We start from the raw sequence: 18,801 nt of genomic DNA, 5'->3' as shown, positions 1-18,801 counted from the left end.
CATGGCTTGGCCATTCCTCAACTGCCGACTACTGAAAGCGTTCGCTAAAGCGAATTGAGAGTTTCAGCCATGGCGTCAACTGTGAGTACTGGACAGGAGGACGTTCCTGGCACTGAGTATCTGGTTGATGGTACGCACTGCCAACACTATCGCAATTCACAGCGAAAACTGATTGATCAAAGTCGGCCATCACCTGGACGTCTCTCATGCGGGAAAGGGTAGATCGGACGTTGTGCTTATCCCACAGCCGACGGTTTGTGGCGGAGATACATTGGTAGGTCAATCGTACCTTCGATGGCTTGCTCGGATCATCTGTACCATTTAGCGGAGAAGTGAAGTTTTGGATAAGCATGCGGCTGCTGACTGATCCCCAAAGACGTGGCCGCAATGGAAGAAATACTACCAACTTTTTCTACTTGCACTCTATGCCTGCGCCTTCTCATACGGAGAAAACACTCTCGGCGGTGCGTAACCCCTCCAATCCCCATCACGCATGATCCCAACTAACCCCTCCCAGCCGCCTGGACGACCGTCAGCGAAGACACAGGGGTATCCCTCACAAACATGAACGGCGGCAGCGCGCTCAACTACCTCCTCCTCGGCTTCGTCAACATCCTCTGGATCCCGACAGCGATGAAGGTCGGGCGCCGGCCGGTGCTGCTGCTGACGACGCTCATCTGCACGAGCGCAGGCATTTGGACGGCCAACTTCACGGGGACGGCGCAGTGGATGCTGTCGAACGTGCTCAACGGGGTCGGCACCAGCGCGTACCAGGCCGTAATCCAGCTCTGCGTCTTCGACATGTTCTTCGTGCACGAGCGCGGCCGCGGCCTGTCGTACTACCTCTTCGGCCAGCAGCTGGGCTCCATCCTCGGCCTCATCACCGGCGGTAGCATCGCTGACGGGCCGGGCTGGCGCTGGAGTCAGTGGATTGTTGCCATTATTGATGCTGCGGTGCTGGTGCTGCTTGTCATCTCGTTTGAGGAGACCATGTTCCCGCGCTTCTTGTTTGCGCGGCACAGTGCTGCTGCTGCGGGTGGGAGCTCCGATAGGCCTGTGGAGAGTGATGGTGGCCAGCACAAGGCCGACCCAGACCGCAAGGACGCAAGTGTCGTCGCCGAGCAGCAGCCTGCGAGCGGTGTCGATGCTGAAGTTGGTGATACACTTCCCGACTTTCCGAAAAGGACCGCGGTGCAGAAGCTTAAGCTCTGGACATACTATCCGCAGGACACGACCACGTGGTGGCAGTACTTCCGGCGGCCGTTCTTCCTGTTCGGCTTCCCAAACGTCGTCATTGTGAGTTGCTTTCCCCTCACCAACGGCATGAACCACATCATTGACACTTCCAAGTCCGGCTTCATCTTCGCCTTCGGCTGCACCGCAGGCATCGTCTCCTTCAACACCAGTACGTCCCCCTCACTCCCCTCAGCCTCTCCTCCACACTAACACTTCCCCCCTCCCCTCCCCCAGTCTCCGAAATCCTCACCTCACCCCCCTACAACTGGAGCACGACCTCAACCGGCCTGGTCTTCCTCGCCGCGCTCGTCGGCAACGGCGTGGGGTGGGCGACGGGCGGGCCATTCGGCGACGCACTAGTCCTACACCTAGCGCGGCGCAACAATGGCGTGAAAGAACCGGAGATGCGGCTGTGGGCGCTGTGCGCGAGCGCCGTGTACGCCGCGGCGGGCTACTTCCTGTACGGGTGGGGCGCGCGGGCGGGGGCGCACTGGTTGACCATTGCCTTTGGTGTGGGCGCCATGATTGCGCACCAGGTCAGCGCGTGCGCGGTCGCGACGGCGTATGCGATGGATTGCTTTCCGGCGGTATGTTGGTGTTTTTTTGATCCACCCCTTTTTTGGAGGCCCTCCTTTTTCTCCCCTCTCTCCTGCCCTGCCTTATTCTCAATGGCATGATCTCTCTCTTTGGCATTTGGATATGGCACCAAGGTATGTTGAAGTGAACTGGCTAACGTTTGCGAATGTGGTGTAGATCTCCGGTGAACTGGTCGTCGTGCTGGCGATTTGCTCGTCGTGCATCAACTTCGCTATCTCGTATAGTGTGCAGCCGTTCATCAATGCGGCTGGGTATGGATGGGCGTTTACCTTCTTCGGACTTTGCGTTCTGGCTAGCATGCTTGCTGCTGTGCCAATGAGCATCTTCGGGAAGAGTTGGAGGAGGAAGTGCGCAAGCAAGTACCGTGAGTTTCTTAGGGAGAGGGGTGAGGTTGAGTAAGTCGGAACAATTTTGCGCGAGTTGCCTGTAATGCAGTAAGATTGTGATGGTTTCCGATCGAAGTATCTTTATGAACGAAGATAGATATGCCGCACACTTATGTCTGAGATAATTAGGGATGTTTTATCTAAACATCAGTGACCAATCAGCACTCAGTCAAGCAACTTGAATGGGCTCTGATGCTTTCACGTGCTAATTAATCTATCATCTAGTCTAGTCTTCACGTGTTTGGAGTACAGGGAACAATCAATGTACCTTTTGAAAACCCCAGCAACGCCATGCAGAAACTTTTTCCCCCCGGTAAATCAAACCTTCTCTTTCCACAACACCCAGCCAAGAGTAATGCCAAGCTTGACGCCAGCGACAACCCACAACGCATACTGCACCCCTCTCGTAGCCTTTGAAATCCATCCACCAGCGATAGCGCCCACCAGGATCAAGATAAAAGCGGAAGCCCTGCGATTTCTCTTGACATTCCCCGTCAGCGACGCCAAGATCTGCGTGTCGCTCATCAAGTCGCACAGCAAGCTGGTGACGACGACGGTGGGGACCTCGCTGAGGCCGAGGGTGCGGCTGCAGACGATCTGGGCGGCCGACTGGAAGCTGAGGAGGGCGATGGGCGCCAGCTCGTTCCAGTGCACCTCGGTGGCGGCCGACTTGGACTGCGGGACGGTGCCGTCGATGGCGCCGCCCTGCACGATGGCGGCGGCGACGATGACGAGGCAGGATTGCAGCAAGAACGAGGCTATCAGCGTGCCGCGCCGCTTCGGTCCTAGTAGCGCCCCCAGCCGGCTAAAGAAGAACGACCCCAGCACGAAGAAGCCGATGGAACACAGCGAACGGGCCCAGCCGTACGGTTTGGTGTTTTGGTGCGACGCGCCGAGGGCAACGAAGATGGTGTTTCCTGCGTGGGGTTCAGCATGGAGGAATTGCTGGTATGTGGGGTACCTTTTTGTGGTTTCTTACCGGTTTGCATGGATACGAAGGTGCTGTACGCTGTGGAAAGTTGTTAGCATTTGAATCATGCAGTTTTTCGGTTCTAACACGGGCTAATTGCTGCAGAGCACTCACCGTTGTAAAGTGTGCTGTCAGTCAAGCCGGAGCAGAGACAACAGGCCAAGATAGGAATGTCCATGTGATTGGTGCTGAGTTCGGCCTTTAGTCGTCGGGTAAGGGGGCCGCTTGAGGGCTTCTTGCCGCCCAGGTCGGGCGCATCGCGATCGAGCTTGTTCTCGATGTCCATTGCGGGAATTTTGTTCGATTGGCAGCGGGAGCAAAATAAGAGTTCGGGGAATGAGGATTAAAGAGCCGCCGGGAGTCATTGAGAGGTGAGATTTTGACACACGGCCTGTGCGTCATGGCGCGGCAACTCGGCATCCAGATCAATGGCGCAATCAAGCCGCAATCTCAACGACAACCTTCTTCGTGACTTTTCGCCCTGACATCTGTCAGACATCTATACGCAGCCCAGCTAGTGCCAGCAACCATCACCTCCTTCTGGCTGCGGCCAGTCCTAGCCTCGGCGCTCAAAGTTGGCCTCCGGGAGTCCCGTTACTCATTCTTTTGTCCGCCCTTGTCATCCAGCCCGTCAGCACTTCGCGCTCTTTGCTCAACTCCGGTATCGCCATAGCCTAGCTTCTTTCAGCTGGTGTTCCTGAGCCTCCACACCGCCGAAGTTTCTGTGTACCACAGTTGTCAACCTCCCGTTTATAGACCAATGGCACTCTATGCCGATTTCCAATCCCTGGGCGACAATAACGCTGCGACAACTCAATTATAGCCGTGCCTTGCTGACCGGTGGCGCTCATTCGTTCTAGCGTGCCTCGTGGCTGCCCGCAGCCCCGTAATCAGAAGCTCTGAAGGAATCCGCCTGACCCGTGGTTGTCGTTCTTCGAGAAGATGACGTCGCTGCTGCCAATCAGATCCTCGCTTGGGAGTCTATATTCCCCTAGCCCAAGTATATCTGTCCATCTAACGGCACTGGGCTAGCATTCTCCGAAACTTTGGTTTTTCTTTTTCTTCTCTTGCTTGCATCGTCGCCCTGCTTTGCCGCCACATGAAGGGTCTCTTACTGCATTAACCTTCAAATAGCCAATTCTGCTTCGCAGATTCCGCCCCGTATTCAATCTGGTTAAGCGCTAGTCTCTTCACCGGAGCAATGCGACGTCTACACCAATTCGATCGGCCAGCATTCGATTGATCGACATTCTCGTGACGAGGTCACGGGAAATCAATTGCTTCCCCGCCGGCTGCTCCTACTCATCGCCGCGAATTCCAATCTTCTATAGGCATACATTTGGACCGCCCGCATGCAACGCTGCTCTTTCCCCGCCATTTTACTCAGAGTGGGGGGCGGGGAACGCGAGAGCAGTGTAGTCTCGACACGGGGACGCTTCTGTGGTTCCGAGCGGGGCATAGATAAGCATGTATACCATGTCTCGGGACGGGTATCTATCGAACACCTACCAGCGGTAACCATCGTGATCGAATCGTCCACGGGGGATGGCTCCGATCCTGGTGGGAGATCCGTCATTTACGCAGACGGCGCTTTCGAGAAGTCTTCGTCGCTTCGAGTACAAATAGGACTTCAATGCGGGCCGGCTGAGTAGTTTGCCACCCGCAGATCTCCCTCGACCGGCCAGGATCCGCGTCGATCAGATTTTGCGCCCCGCAGAGCCCGGTTCGCTCGAGCAGCCAAAGAGCGAGTCCACTAGCCGTTTTCTCTCCACATACAGGGTTCGTAGTGCACTGCCATGCCGCGCTTTCCTGCACCGTTTCCCATGTTTCCCAGAGCGGCTGTGGGTTTCACCGTCTTCCTGTGATGCAACATCTAAACCCTTTTCGATCTTGGCTGCTCACCACCAACGTGGCACTTGCATGGTCGGTCTCTTTTATGAACCACTTCCAATCCTCTCCCGCTTTGTTAGGCCACATGCTATACAACGACCCCTCACCTTCCTAAGGCACCGTCCTTATCGGCAAGGCCAAAGTCATCTTCGAAATGAGGAACGATCCGATGGGAGAAGGGAATGTCCCCATGGCTGGAAAGCTCGGGTGCATGTTCGTGTCTCTTGTTGGCCTGGCTCTCATCTCCATCTGTACCCTCAGGCGAGTCCAAGGCATCAAGATCACCACCAACTTGCCTCCGTGTTTCTACATGGTAGTTGCCGTACGATCAGACTTTCTAATTCAGTCATGTCTTTGAAGTTGACACACGAGCAGATTTACAGCAGCTCCTTTGTATTCATTTTCACAGCAACAATCTACAGAGATGCTGGAATTCATGGCTCGGAGGGCCGGTGCGCCGGCTCCATGTTGATATGTAAGACTCACTGCAAACTTTTGAAACTAATGGCTGACGTCTATTCAGGCCTTACTTTCTACACGCTCTCGAAGGTCTGCATCTATATCTTCCTCGTGGAGCGGGTCTATATTGTCCGGGGTACGACTACGCCTCGGAACAAAGACCCCTTGTACCTGTTCAACACGATTGGCATGTTGCTACCGTGCGCTGCCATCTACGGCTTCAACGTTGCCAAGTATGACCGCTCGCGTTCCTAATTGAAATAACTCACTCACATTTTGGACAGGAAATTCTCTTACATCAATGATGAAGGGACCTGCATTGTCGGCATCAAAAAGGAGGCACTCATCCCTATGATGTCATTCGACGTCGCGTTGAACGTAAGGTCACTAAAATTCAATATTTAGACAATCACTCACGCTTCTTAGGCCTATTTGACCGTCATGTTCCTCATCCGACTCCGCCGACTCTACTACTCCAGCGAAGACGAATCCAAAACGCTCCGAAACCTCGGCCTCCGCACAGTCATTGGTTCCATCCTGACCCTGATAGTAACGGTCATCAATATATCTTTCCTCCTGGCTTTGGATGGCGAGCCGAATTGGATCTGCTTCTTGTCTTGCAATTTAGACGGTTCGTGATTCCAAAGCAGCAATTCTATTCGACTTGCCCAGCTAACGCTCCGACGCAGTCCTCTTCGCCGTCTGCGTGATCCACTGGGTCACGAAACTGGACGGCAAAATGACCAAGCTGAGCCCATATCAGAGGCGCATGAGCATCGACCCGTTGACGCTGAAGAAGCGGCGGCCGTGGTTCAAAGTGCCGTACGACAACCCACACCGCACGTGGCCGAGCAACAACAACAGCCTCAACGACGACAAGAGCAGCAAAAACAGCAGCAAGAGCACCGAAGTCGTCGTCACCACCGCAAAGCAAGACCAACTCTTCCCCGAGCCTCCCCGATTCAGCCCCGCGAAGATAATCTGGAAGAATGCGGATGGTGGCGAGCAGCAGCAGACGAGGCGGAACTCGATCGAACTGGATCCGATAACACCGTCGCCGCCGATGGCCCCGCCGGCGCCGGTCGCGGACGTGGATCTGGAGGCGCAGAAGTGCTGCCGAGGGGACGGAGGAGGAGGAGTAGACGTGGTTAGCCTGAAGGGCATGTTGGAAGATTCGAAGATTTCTCCTTGAGAGGTGCATTGTGTGCCATAGACGCTGTCTTCTGCTTTGGTTACGAGAAGTACGCGCAGGGTTCGACAAAACAAGGTACCAAGAAGCTTGCGAGGCGCTTTGGGCGATTTTTGAGCGTAATCACTTTCACATACATTTCTAGACGAAGAACACCGTTCTGCCATTACCTGTCATCCGGCTTCGCGCGGCCTTTTATGCTTTTCCAGTGCTCTCTCTCTACCCACGACGACGCCCAGCAATTGACCAAGACCCCTCCCTCCCTCACGAGAGAGACTGCATTCCGCTCCCCCCTCTCCTCCCTTCCCTCCCTTCCCACATGCTTTAGCCACCACTACTCTTTCCCCGCACCGCCTCGTCACGGCCACCACACAGTAGCCTCGCGATCCGTCCACCCCGGACGCACCTCCGCCAGCGCCAATCCTTCCCGTCTCTCCCAGCCCTACAGACGCGGTCCTCGCTCCCACAATTCTCATAGGGCAGGCCCGCCGCTCCCGCTTTGTGGGAATAAGCGTCATTCGCAGCCGCCGCGTCTCGGATAATAATGCCCGTGGCCCCGTGCCCCTTCCCTTCGCCCTTGCTTTGTTTTTGGCTTCCCGCGGAGAACGTGGTTGACCCTGTTTCTCCTGGAGAAACCATCACCTCACACGCGGCACGGGAAACATGAAGTGGCGGTGGTGCTGGTGCTGGTGGCTTGGCTCATAACAGCAGAGAAATCACGCCATAAGGAAAAACAATGAACGATCAGGTGCGCGCGAATGTGGAGGCAGCGAGTCCCCCCCTCATCGCGCTCGCCATATTACCGTGTTATTTTCACACCTTGAGATGAAAAGGGAAACACGAAAAAGAGGAGCAAAGATTACAAACGCCTGAAGGAAGGGATTGATTCAAACCGGGAGTTTCTGCACAGGCAGAAACTAGTTGAAGCATGATCAGCGAAGACTGCACGTGGTGAGCTATCGGAACGGAGGACACAGGGGGCACCGTGGTTGCGGCGCACGTTGTAGAATGGTTGTAGAATGTGCAGTGTAGATCTTCACGTGCGGCGGTTAGTTGGAATGATACTTGATGGAACCTACGTGCACCCGTCTCGAACTATCATGGACTAAGGCTCGTGTGACAGTCATTCCTTTGACTCACCCTTTTAGCCTTTCCATCAGATAAACAAGTTTGATCAGTAAACACAACGCGCCATAGAATTTACACGTACTCGGAAAGCAACGTCTATGAAGAGCTTCTAGAGGCCGTCCATGCGAGCGCTTCGCTAGGATAACAGAAATGCTATCAAAGTGCCAAACCAACCATAACTCCAACGCCAGATGTCGTGATGCATGAACCTCGCTTCCAAATGCTCTGAAAACGCAATATGCCACCAAGATGCTGTTACAAAAAGGGAAAAAAGCAAAAACCAGGGATCAACCCCTCCACATACGCCCACAAAAGCTCCCAGAAAATGCCATGAGAAAGCCGAACCAGATTCTCCGCATGCCGGGGGTATCTGCAGTGCGCCCATCGCAATGCAACTCAATGCAGTAGTCCAATGCCATGAAAGAAATCTCAGGTGGAGCAATCAGCCTCCAATCCCCCGCCCTCGCCCATCCTGAACCTCCCCGCCATCGACCTCGTCAGCCCACCTCTCCTCCTCTTCGGCGCCACCGCCGGGGCCATGTTCTCGGCGAAGCAGGGAGAGGGAGGGGCAGCGGGCATCATCTCATCCTCATCACTACCCAGCGACAACGCGCTCAGCTCCTCCGTCGGCGAGCGCAGCGGCTCGTCGCCTGCGCCGGATGGAGATCCGCGGCGGCCACGGCGACGCTCGGGGGAGAGGAAGCTAATAGAAGTGCTGCTGAAGTCATTTTCCCCATCGTCGTGCTTGAAGTCAAAAGCATCGAAGGGGCTCTTCGGCGGCGTGAGGCGACGGCGTTGCGGGGGGAGGATCCACGAGGAGGCTATGGCAGCCGTGGTGGTCTCGTCGGCACCGGTGTGGGTCTGCTGGAGGAAAGGGGTGACAACAGCGTCGCCGGTTGCGGCGTCGTATTCGTCCTCGCTCGCGACGCTGCTGCACCGGCGGAGACCACCACGCCGGCGACGGCCCGCTCCAGGAGTGGAGACGGATGGAGTCGAAGGCACGGGGTCAACGTCGTCAGAGGGGCGGCTAATGCCGTCGGTCGAGGTGGAGAAGGAGACGACAGGCGTCCTGCGTTGTCGCTTTCTGAGCGGGCTTCTGTTGGCACCGGAACCAACATCGCCGTCGGTTGCATCTCCGAAGGCGGCAGCGACGGCACGCGCATCGCCCGTCAGCGTCACCCAGGTGCGCACGGGCTGGGTGCGCACCAACCTGGGCGGGGTGAAGTTGGGGTCCGGGGAACGGCGGCGCTGGCGGCGGCGTTGCAGCCTGGCGGCCAACGAGTCGTTGTCGGCGGGTGCCTGCAGCTGTGGGGAAACCTGCGTGAGCGAGTCGAACAAAACGTATGGGAAAATCGGGTTTCTCGATCTCTTCGATCATGGGGAAATCTCGCAGCAATCTGTAGGAAATTCGCGCTAAAACGTACCTCATCGAAAAGTGCATCTATGGGTCGTGAGCTCGTGCTCCTCAGCGTTGAGGTCTGACGCTGCTGACGCTCGCCACCGGACCTAACCGCGCGACTTGGAGCCGCCGCGGCGGTCGTGGGGCCGCGCAAACGTGACACCTGGTCGGCATGGGTCTCGGGACGATGTCTGACGAGCCTCCCCTCAATGGGTACCAGAGAGGTAGGGAGCGGCGGCAGACGGGGAGGTTGGCCGTCTCTTCTTGGCGGCGTTGAGGGTGGAAGCGGGGCCGTGGTCGGCGCCATGTCGGCGTTAGTGGGTATGTCGTTGGTTGCCGTGGAGATGTGCATAGGGTCGTATTTTTTGCTGCTGTTGTGCGAGGGAGAAAAATCGAAGAAGAGATGAAGGTCGTGGATGGCAGACCCCCAGGGTCTTGATGAGCGGCGGCCAAAGGGGGTAGTTTGTCGAGGGAGCGGATAGGGCTTGTGCACGGAAGCCAGTGGTGCCTATATTTATGGGTCAGGATGGCGGTTAGAGCGACCATGGCGGTCGGGTGCCTGGTGCCAGCGGACCTGAAATAAGGTGGCGGCCATGGTGAATGTAGGCACGCAAGGCCGTCACGGTGGCAAGTGTTAAGTGTTGTTTGTTTTGGTATAGGGGAGCGAGGAAAAGTTGGCAACAGTCAGTCAACAAAGAAACACCGGCCACCGCTTGGTCAGGGCGATTTTGCGGGGAAGGGGCAGCAACCAAAATGCCGTGATTGGCAGATGTAGCAATTCAATCAATGTGCGCGCGCTGTTTTACAGCCTAGCTAAAGGCATATGCAAACCCAGATTTTTGATCCCCTGCTAACGCCGTCCCTGTGAATCCTTGTTTTACAGATGGACGCATGCCATCATACGCTAAACTGCTTGCTGTTAGCCGACCTGCCGGCGCCGATGTCGCAATCTGCCCGGAAAACTACTCACTTCCGCCAAAGTAGTTGAACTCGTCAAAACAGATGTTGCCGTTGGCATTGCGGTAAGACCCGCCAGTGCCCGCAATCTTGTCATCCCGCGCCTGCGCACGACGATTCGACTGCATAGGGGCCGTCTGGCTGCGCGACAGGCGCTTAGCGCTGCGCGTCGGACTTCTGCTCTGCGCCTTGACCGGCGGCACGTCAGTCACGTTGCGCTGCGGTTTTGATGGACGCTCATCGAGAGTCATCTTCTGCTGCTGCGACACGAGCTGCTCGAAGTCGGAGTCGGACGTCGAAGGACGGCTGTCGTCGCGCTTGGGCTCTTGCTACAGAGCTGTGAGCTGCGGCCACCACGGAACCGGGCGGTTACGACTAACCTTCGGGCTCGATGCTGGCGACGTCGAAGCCGAACCGTAGCCCTCGTCAACGAAGTGGACGTGCTTCTCGACCTTGGCCGCCATCGAGGTCGAGGCAGGCGTGGTGAGGCTCTGCGTGCGCTTCAAGGTCGGTTTCGACACGGGAGGGTTGCGCAGGCGGTCGACTTTGTCGGCGTAGGTAGCCGGACGGAAGACGTACTGCTCAACCTCGCTGAGGTTGGGCATTGAAGCGTGTGTCTGGTGCTTCAGGTACGCCGGCCGCTGAGGCTTGGCCGACGTCTTGGATTTGGACTTGGGGACGGAGATGTACAACGAGTCCTTAAAAGCACATTGTTGGCGGGTGAGTGTTGCCGACAATCGCCTTGAAGGAGAGGTCAAGACGAAGAGAGTCTGGACAGAGGAGTCATACCGACCACTCGCCTGTCGAGGGCGTCGACCAATCGCTGTCACCCATGAATGGCATGATGAAAGGCAGAATGAAGAGGCTGGCGGGCTGGTGGCGCACGTGGGGAAGAGGGTGTGCGTGGGGAGACTTGGGACCGCCGGCCGGGCGACTATATAAATTTTGGCAAGCAGCCGCGTGCGCGCCGAAGCGTCAGGGAGAGTCTCCGCAAAATTTCTCCAGGATCATCGCAGCCCTACCTGGCCACTAGCATCCGTCAGGTAGGCAAAAAGACCGCAACTTGTTGCCGCCGCCATGACCCAGCGATGGATACCGGTGACGCCACCCACGCATTGCGCGCGCTGTCCGCGCCCGTGTTTGCGCCTCATTGACGACAGGCTGCTTCAGGCAGAGGCTGTTGGCTGTGAGGCGAGCATCCGGGCCGGGCAGAGCGCGCGGTGTGCCTCATGCGGCGGCAAAGCCTAGTTAGGAGAGCGGTGAGATAAAAATGCGGCATAAAGACGGGTGCGACCGACAAGGGGCCGGGCAGCTGAGGCATTGTTATGACGCGGTAACATTTGCTGCGCGGGCGGCGGGAAGGCCGGGGCGTGCACATGGCCGAGGCGAGGCTCAGGGTTCGACCAGCACGCGACGCGTTCCTCCGCATCCGGCCCCCGTTGAAGTTATTTGCATGCAACAGCCTAGCTATTGGGCCTGGGCCGCGGAGTGACTGATGTTGGCAACCCGAGAGAGGGCAGCCAGTCGCATGCAGGTCGATTGCGCCATAGCGGGTGACCAGTGCGTGCAGGAGATAGCAGCAATTACATCAGCGACATGGCTTCGTCGCGTGCGCTTCCGCCATTGCGCTCACCACCCTCGCAATCGCGCTTCGTTTCTGCGTCGCCCGTCGTGTCTCCTTTTCCAGCAGACGACGTCCAGGCCATCCCGCTGGCGACTCTCGATCCTCCATCCGCCATGGCTCCCGACAGAGGCGCCAGCGTCTCGCCGCCGCACCGCAGCGAAGGCGCGCAACCCCCCACTTCTGCCTATCGCGACGACGACGACCACGATGCAAACCTGCCGCAGGATCATGCGCGTGCCCGATCCCTACTTGCTCAGCGCGCCGCCGAGCCCCAGAACTTCACCCTCCGCGGCATCCTTGTCGGCCTGGGCATCGGCATCGTGATATGCTTCTCCAACACATACTTTGGCTTGCAGACAGGATGGGTCAGCAGCATGGCCATGCCCTCGGCTCTCTTGGGCTTCGCTTGGTTCCGTCTGATGTCTCGCTACCTGCGCCTGCCTTTCTCCCCCGTCGAGAATGTGCTTATCCAGAGCGTCGCTGGTAGCGTCGGCACTATGCCGCTGGGCTGCGGTTTCGTCGGCGTCATTCCCGCCCTACAATATCTGCTGAAGCCTGAGGAAAACGGGCCGCTGGACGTAGGTCTGTGGAAGCTCATCGTCTGGGCTGTCGGAATTTGCTTCTTTGGTGTCGTCTTCGCCGTTCCCTTGCGTCGCCAGGTTATAATTCGGGAGAAGCTCAAGTTCCCGAGCGGCACTGCAGCTGCCCTCATGATCGGCGTGCTACATGGCCAATACGGAAAGGGCGCCGTCATTCGCCAGGACGAACCACAGAGGGACAGCAACGATGACGAGCGTGCACATCTTCTCGTCGGCGGGGCGCCAGGAGGAGCTGTTGCGGACTCCCCTCCACCCCAAGCCTTGCCCGAAACGGATGAGGAAAATGAAGCGGGAACCGGCCTGGATGCACAGAGCGACTGGAAGGCCAAGGTCCGCCTTCTGACCATAGCTTTTGTGGTATCTGCTGTCTATGTACGTGCATTGCATCGCATTGATGGGAGTCCTGACTGATTGTGATCAGACCGTCTTCACCTACTTCGTCCCCCAGTTGCGTGACGTGCCAATCTTCGGCCTCCACTTGGCCAGCAAGTGGCTGTGGACCCTTAACCCTTCTCCAGCATACATCGGCCAGGGCATAATCATGGGACCCGAGACGACTCTCCACATGCTTCTTGGTGCCATTCTCGGCTGGGGTGTCCTTTCACCTCTTGCGAAAAGCAAAGGCTGGGCCCCTGGCCCCGTCAATGACTGGGAGACCGGTAGCAAAGGCTGGATTGTATGGATCAGTCTTGCCATTATGCTGGCCGACTCTCTGGTTAGCCTTGGCTGGCTGATTCTGCGGCCTCTCATCCGTTACGCCCGCGTATGGGTGCCAAGACTTATCGACCATTTTAAGCAACGGTCTTGGAGCGACATCTTCTCATTTGATGCAAACTCACTAAAGTCACTAGACGGATACACAGCTATCGACGGTCAATCCGGTGCTCACATCCTAAAGCGTGATCCATCCGATGAGGAAGAAGACGCCCCGCCAGAGCATCTGATCTCCACCCGTACCACTTTGATCGGTCTTGTCCTGTCACTTGGCCTCAGCATCGGAGCTGTGCACTATGTTTTTGGAAACCTCGTTCCTTTGACTCTGAACATTCTCGGTCTCTTTCTCGCCCTAATCTTGAGCATTATGGGCGTCCGTGCATTGGGCGAGACTGATCTAAACCCCGTCTCTGGCATCTCCAAACTCACGCAGCTACTCATAGCCCTTGCCATTCCAAACGCCTCAACGAACAAGAACGCTGTCGTCATTAATCTTGTCGCTGGTGCTCTTTCTGAGTCAGGTGCACTACAAGCTGGTGATCTCATGCAGGACATCAAGACCGGCCACCTTCTGGGCGCCGCTCCAAATGCGCAGTTCTGGGCCCAAATCATTGGTTCCGGTGTCGGTGCGGTACTGTCGGCTCTCATCTACCGCTTGTATACCAATGTCTATCAAGTTCCTGGCAAGCTTTTCGAAGTACCGACTGGTTTCGTCTGGATCTTCACGGCAAGACTGGTCACAGGAAAGGGTCTACCTCCCATGGTCATGCAATGGGCGCTTGGCGCGGGCTTAATTTTTGCGGTTGGCACCGCATTCAGAGTGGGAGAACAATCGAAGGCCGGTACGCGTCGGTGGACTCGTTTCATTCCTGGCGGTATTGCTGTCGCCGTTGGTAAGTCTCCATTTATTCCACATTGCACGTCCATCTCTAACAATTAACAGGAATGTACAACACGCCGTCCTTCACACTTGCTAGGACAATCGGCGGCCTCATGAACCTGTACTGGCTCCGCTACCGCGGCAAGCAGGAGACACCCATAATCGTGCTCGCCAGTGGTCTAATTCTTGGGGAAGGTCTCTTGAGCATTGTGAATCTGCTCCTGGCTAGCCTGAGTGTGCCGCATTTGTGAATTTAATGTTTACCATTTTACCAGTTGGATTATTCAGACAGGACTAATGCGAGAATCATCAGCGGTAGAATAAGACGAAGTTATGAATGTAGAATCCTGCTCCCTTCTCGACGGGCTCGAGATCTATTCCTTCTAACTTAGTCGAGCACACTGTCTTATGATCACCTCTCAGCGCGCATATGCTTTTTTCGCTCACTTCGATCAACTGACACGCTAGTTCATTACAGGGTACTATCATGTTTCACCGCAACAACACAGATCTTCATGACCAAGGACGTGCAACGAGCTTATTTGTGCTTTTGTGCCCCTTCGACACCGCCGCTCGTACCAACGCGCGCTCTTTCTTACACGCTTGCCTGATTCGGTATGCCGAATGCAACATTAGCGGATCGACAACAATCAAGGGTTCCGACCGATTTTAGGGTCATCTTTTCACTCAACGCTTGCGAGATCGGCATTGCTCACTACTCGAGGTTCTCAGACGGCGCAAGTGCTGTCAAATAGAGAGAGCGAACACTGAATTGAAGGCAACCTGGACTACCAAACGATATCAAATAAGCAGCAAAGGCGTGCTATTTCTGGAATGGCCCCCACCGCAAATCTCAATAGCATAATTGCTATACGCATCCATGTCAGCAGTGCACTTGCATTTCTCTCCCTGGATCTATAGCTGCAGCCAACAGCGAGGGCTACGGAAAGGCACCGCCGCTCGCCCGGAACGCGGCATTCAGGGCGGCGAACGCACGCACGCACGACTACATCATCCACCTGCTTTCCAAATACGACTCAAGCACGGCCACGCCCCTGGTCCTCTCCTTTCACGGAAACGGCAAGGAGGGGACATTTGCCACGAGTCCCTGAGTTGGTTGAAGAACGAGGAGTCAAATCCCTGGTAGCATTATCGCGTATCCTTATGGCGTACATGCAAGTCCTCCGCCTTGGATCGACCCCACTCTAATCCCCTCGCCATCCGTCTCGGTCCGCTTCGCGCTCATGGCTGGCGCATTCAACACCACCAACAGGGACGCAGGCGACAGCGGATCGGATCATCATCCGCAATACGAGTTTACCGCGATGCAAGAGTTCCATGGGTAAGAGAATAGAGCTATTTAATAAAGGGGTGGTGAGCGTAGGGGTTAGTGCTGCTGGAGTGCTGGGGTGGGTGGAGAGGAGCGTGGTGGTTGCTGTTGAATCTTAATGTAGACAATATCAGGGCAAGCGCCTCAAAGATTCAGTGAGTTTCACAATCACAAGATGATCTTGTATTCACAAGCTAATAGAACTGACACCATCAGAAGCAGCCATGAACTGACACAACAATACAGATGCGATCAGATCTTCCGCTCGCCGTAGTCACCCGCAGCTTGTGATCAATCTTACAAATAAAAGAAATATGCATGATCGAAGACCAGCTCCTCGCGCTCAGACTAATGAATACATACAAAGATTAAGTACAAGCAAGCGCGATTTCCGCGAGTCAACCAAAAAAAAAAAAAAAAGGGAACCCCCCATCGGAAGACCCAAGATTAATCACTCAGTTCTTCTTCGAGCCCCCAAGGCCGCTCAGGCCACTCAGACCGCTCAAACCGCTCATGAGGCCCGATCCGCCGCTCGACGATCCTCCCAGCCCGCTAAGCCCACTGAGACCGCTGAGCCCGCCAAGCATGCTCGAACCGCTGTCGCTGGAACCGCTGCTCCCGCTCAATCCGCTCAATCCACTCAGGAGGCTCGAACCGCCACTGCTGCTGGAATCACTTCCACTCAGACCGCTCAAGCCGCTGAGCAGACTCGAACCACCGCTGGAACCGCCACCGGTCAAGCCACTCAAGCCGCCACCGAGAAGCCCGGAGCCTAGGCCAGACGAGGCAACGCTGCTGTCGGACGAGCCGGTACTGGTGGCGCTGCTGTCAGCGGAAGTTGACGCCGTCGTCGTCGACGACGAGCTGTTGGACGAGGAAGAAGAGGAGTCGAGAGTGCCCAGCTGCTGCTGGATGAACTCGGCGGCCGGGCCGGTGGACTCGGAGGCATAGGAGAGGTGGGCGGCCGTGATGATGAACTGGTTGGTGCAGACGAGGTCGCCGGTGGCGCAGAAGATCTTGGTGCGCGACTGGTCGATGTTCTTGAACTGCTGCGCCCGCAGGGGGTCGCCGAAGGTGACGGCGGCCTGGTGGTTGGGAACGGTGTTCACGTCAGTCAGGGGGTTCTTGGTTTGTCGGGTACAGGGAGGTATATGGAGCTGGTCGGGAGAAGTGATTGGAAGTGTACTACTCACCGCGACCTTCTGCGCCTCATCGGCGCTCAAATCGATGAGGCAGCCGTGGACCTGCTGCGCGCCCTGCGAGTAGCCGGCCAGCACGATCTTGGTCTGCGGGCAGTTGGACAAAGCCTGTTTGACCAGCTGCGCGCAGTTCTTGCTGCCCTCGGCCTGGCCGGGTGACATGCTGCCGACGACGGTGCCCGCCACGTCGGCCGGGTAGTTGACGCCCTGCGTCGCGAGCTTGTCGGCGCCGATGGCCGCCTCCAGCTTCGTCTTCAGCGCCGGCCCGACCGTGCTGCCCATGTTGCCCTGCTCCGTCGTGCCCCGCGCGAAGATGTACGTCACGTCCTTGCAGGTACCGGACTGCACGTCGTTGGCGGTCTGTCCGCCGATGCCGGGGATGGAGAAGCTTTGGCGCGCTTCCAGGCGGGAGTCCATGGGGATGGCGCTTGCTGAGGCCGCCAGGGCCAGGGTTGCGAGGTAGTTGATAGCGACCATTTTCAAGTGAGTGAGTGTAGTTGTGGGATCAAGTGATGCGTCGTCAACGAGGCTGGTGTAGAGAACGAATGGAATGAATGGGAATTGGGATGTTTCCAGAACGAATGATGAAGCTGATGGTAGAGACCTTCTTCTGCATGGCCTTCTTGAGCTTTATATGTTTCCTTACATTTCCATGGTCTCGTATTGTGCTGAATTGCCAATAGTCCAGATGTGGTGGGTGAGACGCCGAATGGATGGACAGAAACACTGCCCATACCAAAAGCGCAAAGGCACTGCGAGATGTTCATCAGGATAAACCAAACATGTTTATCAAAAGAGCTAGCTTCGCTACTGTGACACGCGCCGTTGCGGCAAACGGTATTCCGAGGCAGTTGGAATGACCGCATGGCTTGATACAGACTTTGGTCTAAGAATCTAGCCTCGGTAGTTTATGCTTTGAGCATTTCTTGCTTACGGAGAAAGCAGATCACTCCTCTCCTGATCGGTCATGAGGCTCTTGGGGGATCTACGCCTCGGGATCGGCCCGTTGTTGGATTGTTGGAAAGCATACTTAATTTCAGGAACTTGCTGTTATTTTCCACACACCGCAGGAAAAGCCCAGCAGATCGTAAAGACATTGTGTGCCATGAGAGATCATGACAGCAAACTCTCATATTATCCAAGAGATCGGCGCCAATAGTTTGCGCATGGTGGAGTTCGTGGAAGTGTGCGGAGTAGTGCAGCGGGGGCGAAATGATGCTCGGACCAGAAGATGGCTGTGCGAGTCGGACGTTTGTCACCTCTCGCTCTCTGTAACGCATCGTTCGAAAAGGCGTTGCGCCAACGCTAAAGACACGGACGTGAAGCAGCTAAGCATCCCGATCTTCCGAGGAAACTACAGGCACGTGGTCCAACACTAGCTTGGCTAATGCTGATTTGAATAAGCAATTATAGCCGAAATATCAAGGAGGAAGACAGGACCACATCTCTCTGAACACTTCAAAAAGTGAAGTCGAAAGTGGCGGAAGTTGTACAGCTTGCAACCTGTATGGAATCATGTACCATTCGTAGAGTTCTTGGGAGCTCGTACAGATGCTAGATGCAAGGCTCAGTCTTACACCGCTCCACGCCGGTAACGTAGGCCTTCTCGAGGGAAAAATAGCACTGGAATGAACCCAGTTGTCGAAGGTTCATTGACGTGGTCAGATAATATACCGGTCCGTGACACTGCAATAGACTTCGCCGTAGCAGCGAGAAGCCCACTGCAGTCTTATAAAAGAAACAATAACCAGAATTCCCTCACTCTAGTCACAAATGCTTAGACCACACAATAATTCGCAGTCTTCACGTATGAAACCCGCAAATTTAGTGGTGAATTCTGACATGAGCTATTAAAATTCCGCAGATTTACCCGTGTTGTTGCATGTTCGGGTATGTTGCAAATCAGGGTCCAAGAAGGTAACCCATTTTGCTATACGAATCATACAATGATATCGACTGTTGTAACAGATAACCTAGTACTGGTATCAAGTTGTGAAGCAACGGATTTGGCCCCAAAGAACACATCCGTCTCTATGGAGGGGGAGTCATTTGGCGTATCGGAGGTTTCTGCGCACTCCCGCAAATCGAGGTGAACCCGTAGTTTATTGATACAAGGCATGTTAGCAGATTCGCTCTGGGTTTCAACAGCATAGTTTACATGCTTTAAAATACTGGAGACATGCCGGTTGCATCAAAGTCTTGAAAACTGGGCGTGTAGGTGGTGGTGCTCGGTGTGCTCACCAC

At 55.9% G+C, this 18,801-nt stretch overlaps 7 protein-coding genes across 7 annotated transcripts; 3 read left to right on the top strand and 4 right to left on the bottom strand.

The window, feature by feature from the left end:
• Positions 1 to 69: 69 nt before the first annotated feature.
• LTHEOB_5896 (MFS transporter) lies at positions 70 to 2,232 on the top strand (the record flags this gene model as incomplete). Its single annotated transcript, XM_035515091.1, has 6 exons — positions 70 to 130; positions 183 to 274; positions 377 to 464; positions 518 to 1,405; positions 1,471 to 1,823; positions 1,990 to 2,232. 6 exons carry the CDS (start codon positions 70 to 72, stop codon positions 2,230 to 2,232), a joined length of 1,725 nt encoding a protein of 574 aa, XP_035373588.1.
• A 305-nt stretch (positions 2,233 to 2,537) lies between these two features.
• LTHEOB_5895 (uncharacterized protein) lies at positions 2,538 to 3,475 on the bottom strand (the record flags this gene model as incomplete). The annotated part of the gene is made up of 3 exons (XM_035515090.1): positions 2,538 to 3,136; positions 3,199 to 3,228; positions 3,304 to 3,475. The coding sequence occupies 3 exons, from the start codon at positions 3,473 to 3,475 to the stop codon at positions 2,538 to 2,540; spliced, it is 801 nt and encodes a 266-aa protein (XP_035373587.1).
• A 1,758-nt stretch (positions 3,476 to 5,233) lies between these two features.
• On the top strand, positions 5,234 to 6,730 carry LTHEOB_5894 (Ring finger domain protein; the record flags this gene model as incomplete). Its single annotated transcript, XM_035515089.1, has 6 exons — positions 5,234 to 5,392; positions 5,455 to 5,554; positions 5,603 to 5,771; positions 5,823 to 5,916; positions 5,965 to 6,169; positions 6,228 to 6,730. 6 exons carry the CDS (start codon positions 5,234 to 5,236, stop codon positions 6,728 to 6,730), a joined length of 1,230 nt encoding a protein of 409 aa, XP_035373586.1.
• A 1,554-nt stretch (positions 6,731 to 8,284) lies between these two features.
• Positions 8,285 to 9,606, bottom strand: LTHEOB_5893 (uncharacterized protein; the record flags this gene model as incomplete). The annotated part of the gene is made up of 2 exons (XM_035515088.1): positions 8,285 to 9,172; positions 9,280 to 9,606. The coding sequence occupies 2 exons, from the start codon at positions 9,604 to 9,606 to the stop codon at positions 8,285 to 8,287; spliced, it is 1,215 nt and encodes a 404-aa protein (XP_035373585.1).
• A 552-nt stretch (positions 9,607 to 10,158) lies between these two features.
• LTHEOB_5892 (Translation initiation factor if-2) lies at positions 10,159 to 11,054 on the bottom strand (the record flags this gene model as incomplete). Its single annotated transcript, XM_035515087.1, has 4 exons — positions 10,159 to 10,163; positions 10,225 to 10,540; positions 10,592 to 10,909; positions 11,001 to 11,054. The coding sequence occupies 4 exons, from the start codon at positions 11,052 to 11,054 to the stop codon at positions 10,159 to 10,161; spliced, it is 693 nt and encodes a 230-aa protein (XP_035373584.1).
• Positions 11,055 to 11,807: 753 nt separating this feature from the next.
• LTHEOB_5891 (Oligopeptide transporter) lies at positions 11,808 to 14,279 on the top strand (the record flags this gene model as incomplete). The annotated part of the gene is made up of 3 exons (XM_035515086.1): positions 11,808 to 12,806; positions 12,856 to 14,041; positions 14,092 to 14,279. 3 exons carry the CDS (start codon positions 11,808 to 11,810, stop codon positions 14,277 to 14,279), a joined length of 2,373 nt encoding a protein of 790 aa, XP_035373583.1.
• Positions 14,280 to 15,813: 1,534 nt separating this feature from the next.
• On the bottom strand, positions 15,814 to 17,034 carry LTHEOB_5890 (Cutinase precursor; the record flags this gene model as incomplete). The annotated part of the gene is made up of 1 exon (XM_035515085.1): positions 15,814 to 17,034. One exon carries the CDS (start codon positions 17,032 to 17,034, stop codon positions 15,814 to 15,816), a length of 1,221 nt encoding a protein of 406 aa, XP_035373582.1.
• Positions 17,035 to 18,801: the final 1,767 nt, after the last annotated feature.

This window comes from Lasiodiplodia theobromae (assembly GCF_012971845.1).
Source record: "Lasiodiplodia theobromae strain AM2As chromosome Unknown scaffold_16, whole genome shotgun sequence".
In the NCBI taxonomy this organism is placed as follows: domain Eukaryota; kingdom Fungi; phylum Ascomycota; class Dothideomycetes; order Botryosphaeriales; family Botryosphaeriaceae; genus Lasiodiplodia; species Lasiodiplodia theobromae.
The sequence above is the reverse complement of the archived record's forward strand: the minus strand, read 5'-3'. Positions and strand labels throughout refer to the sequence as shown.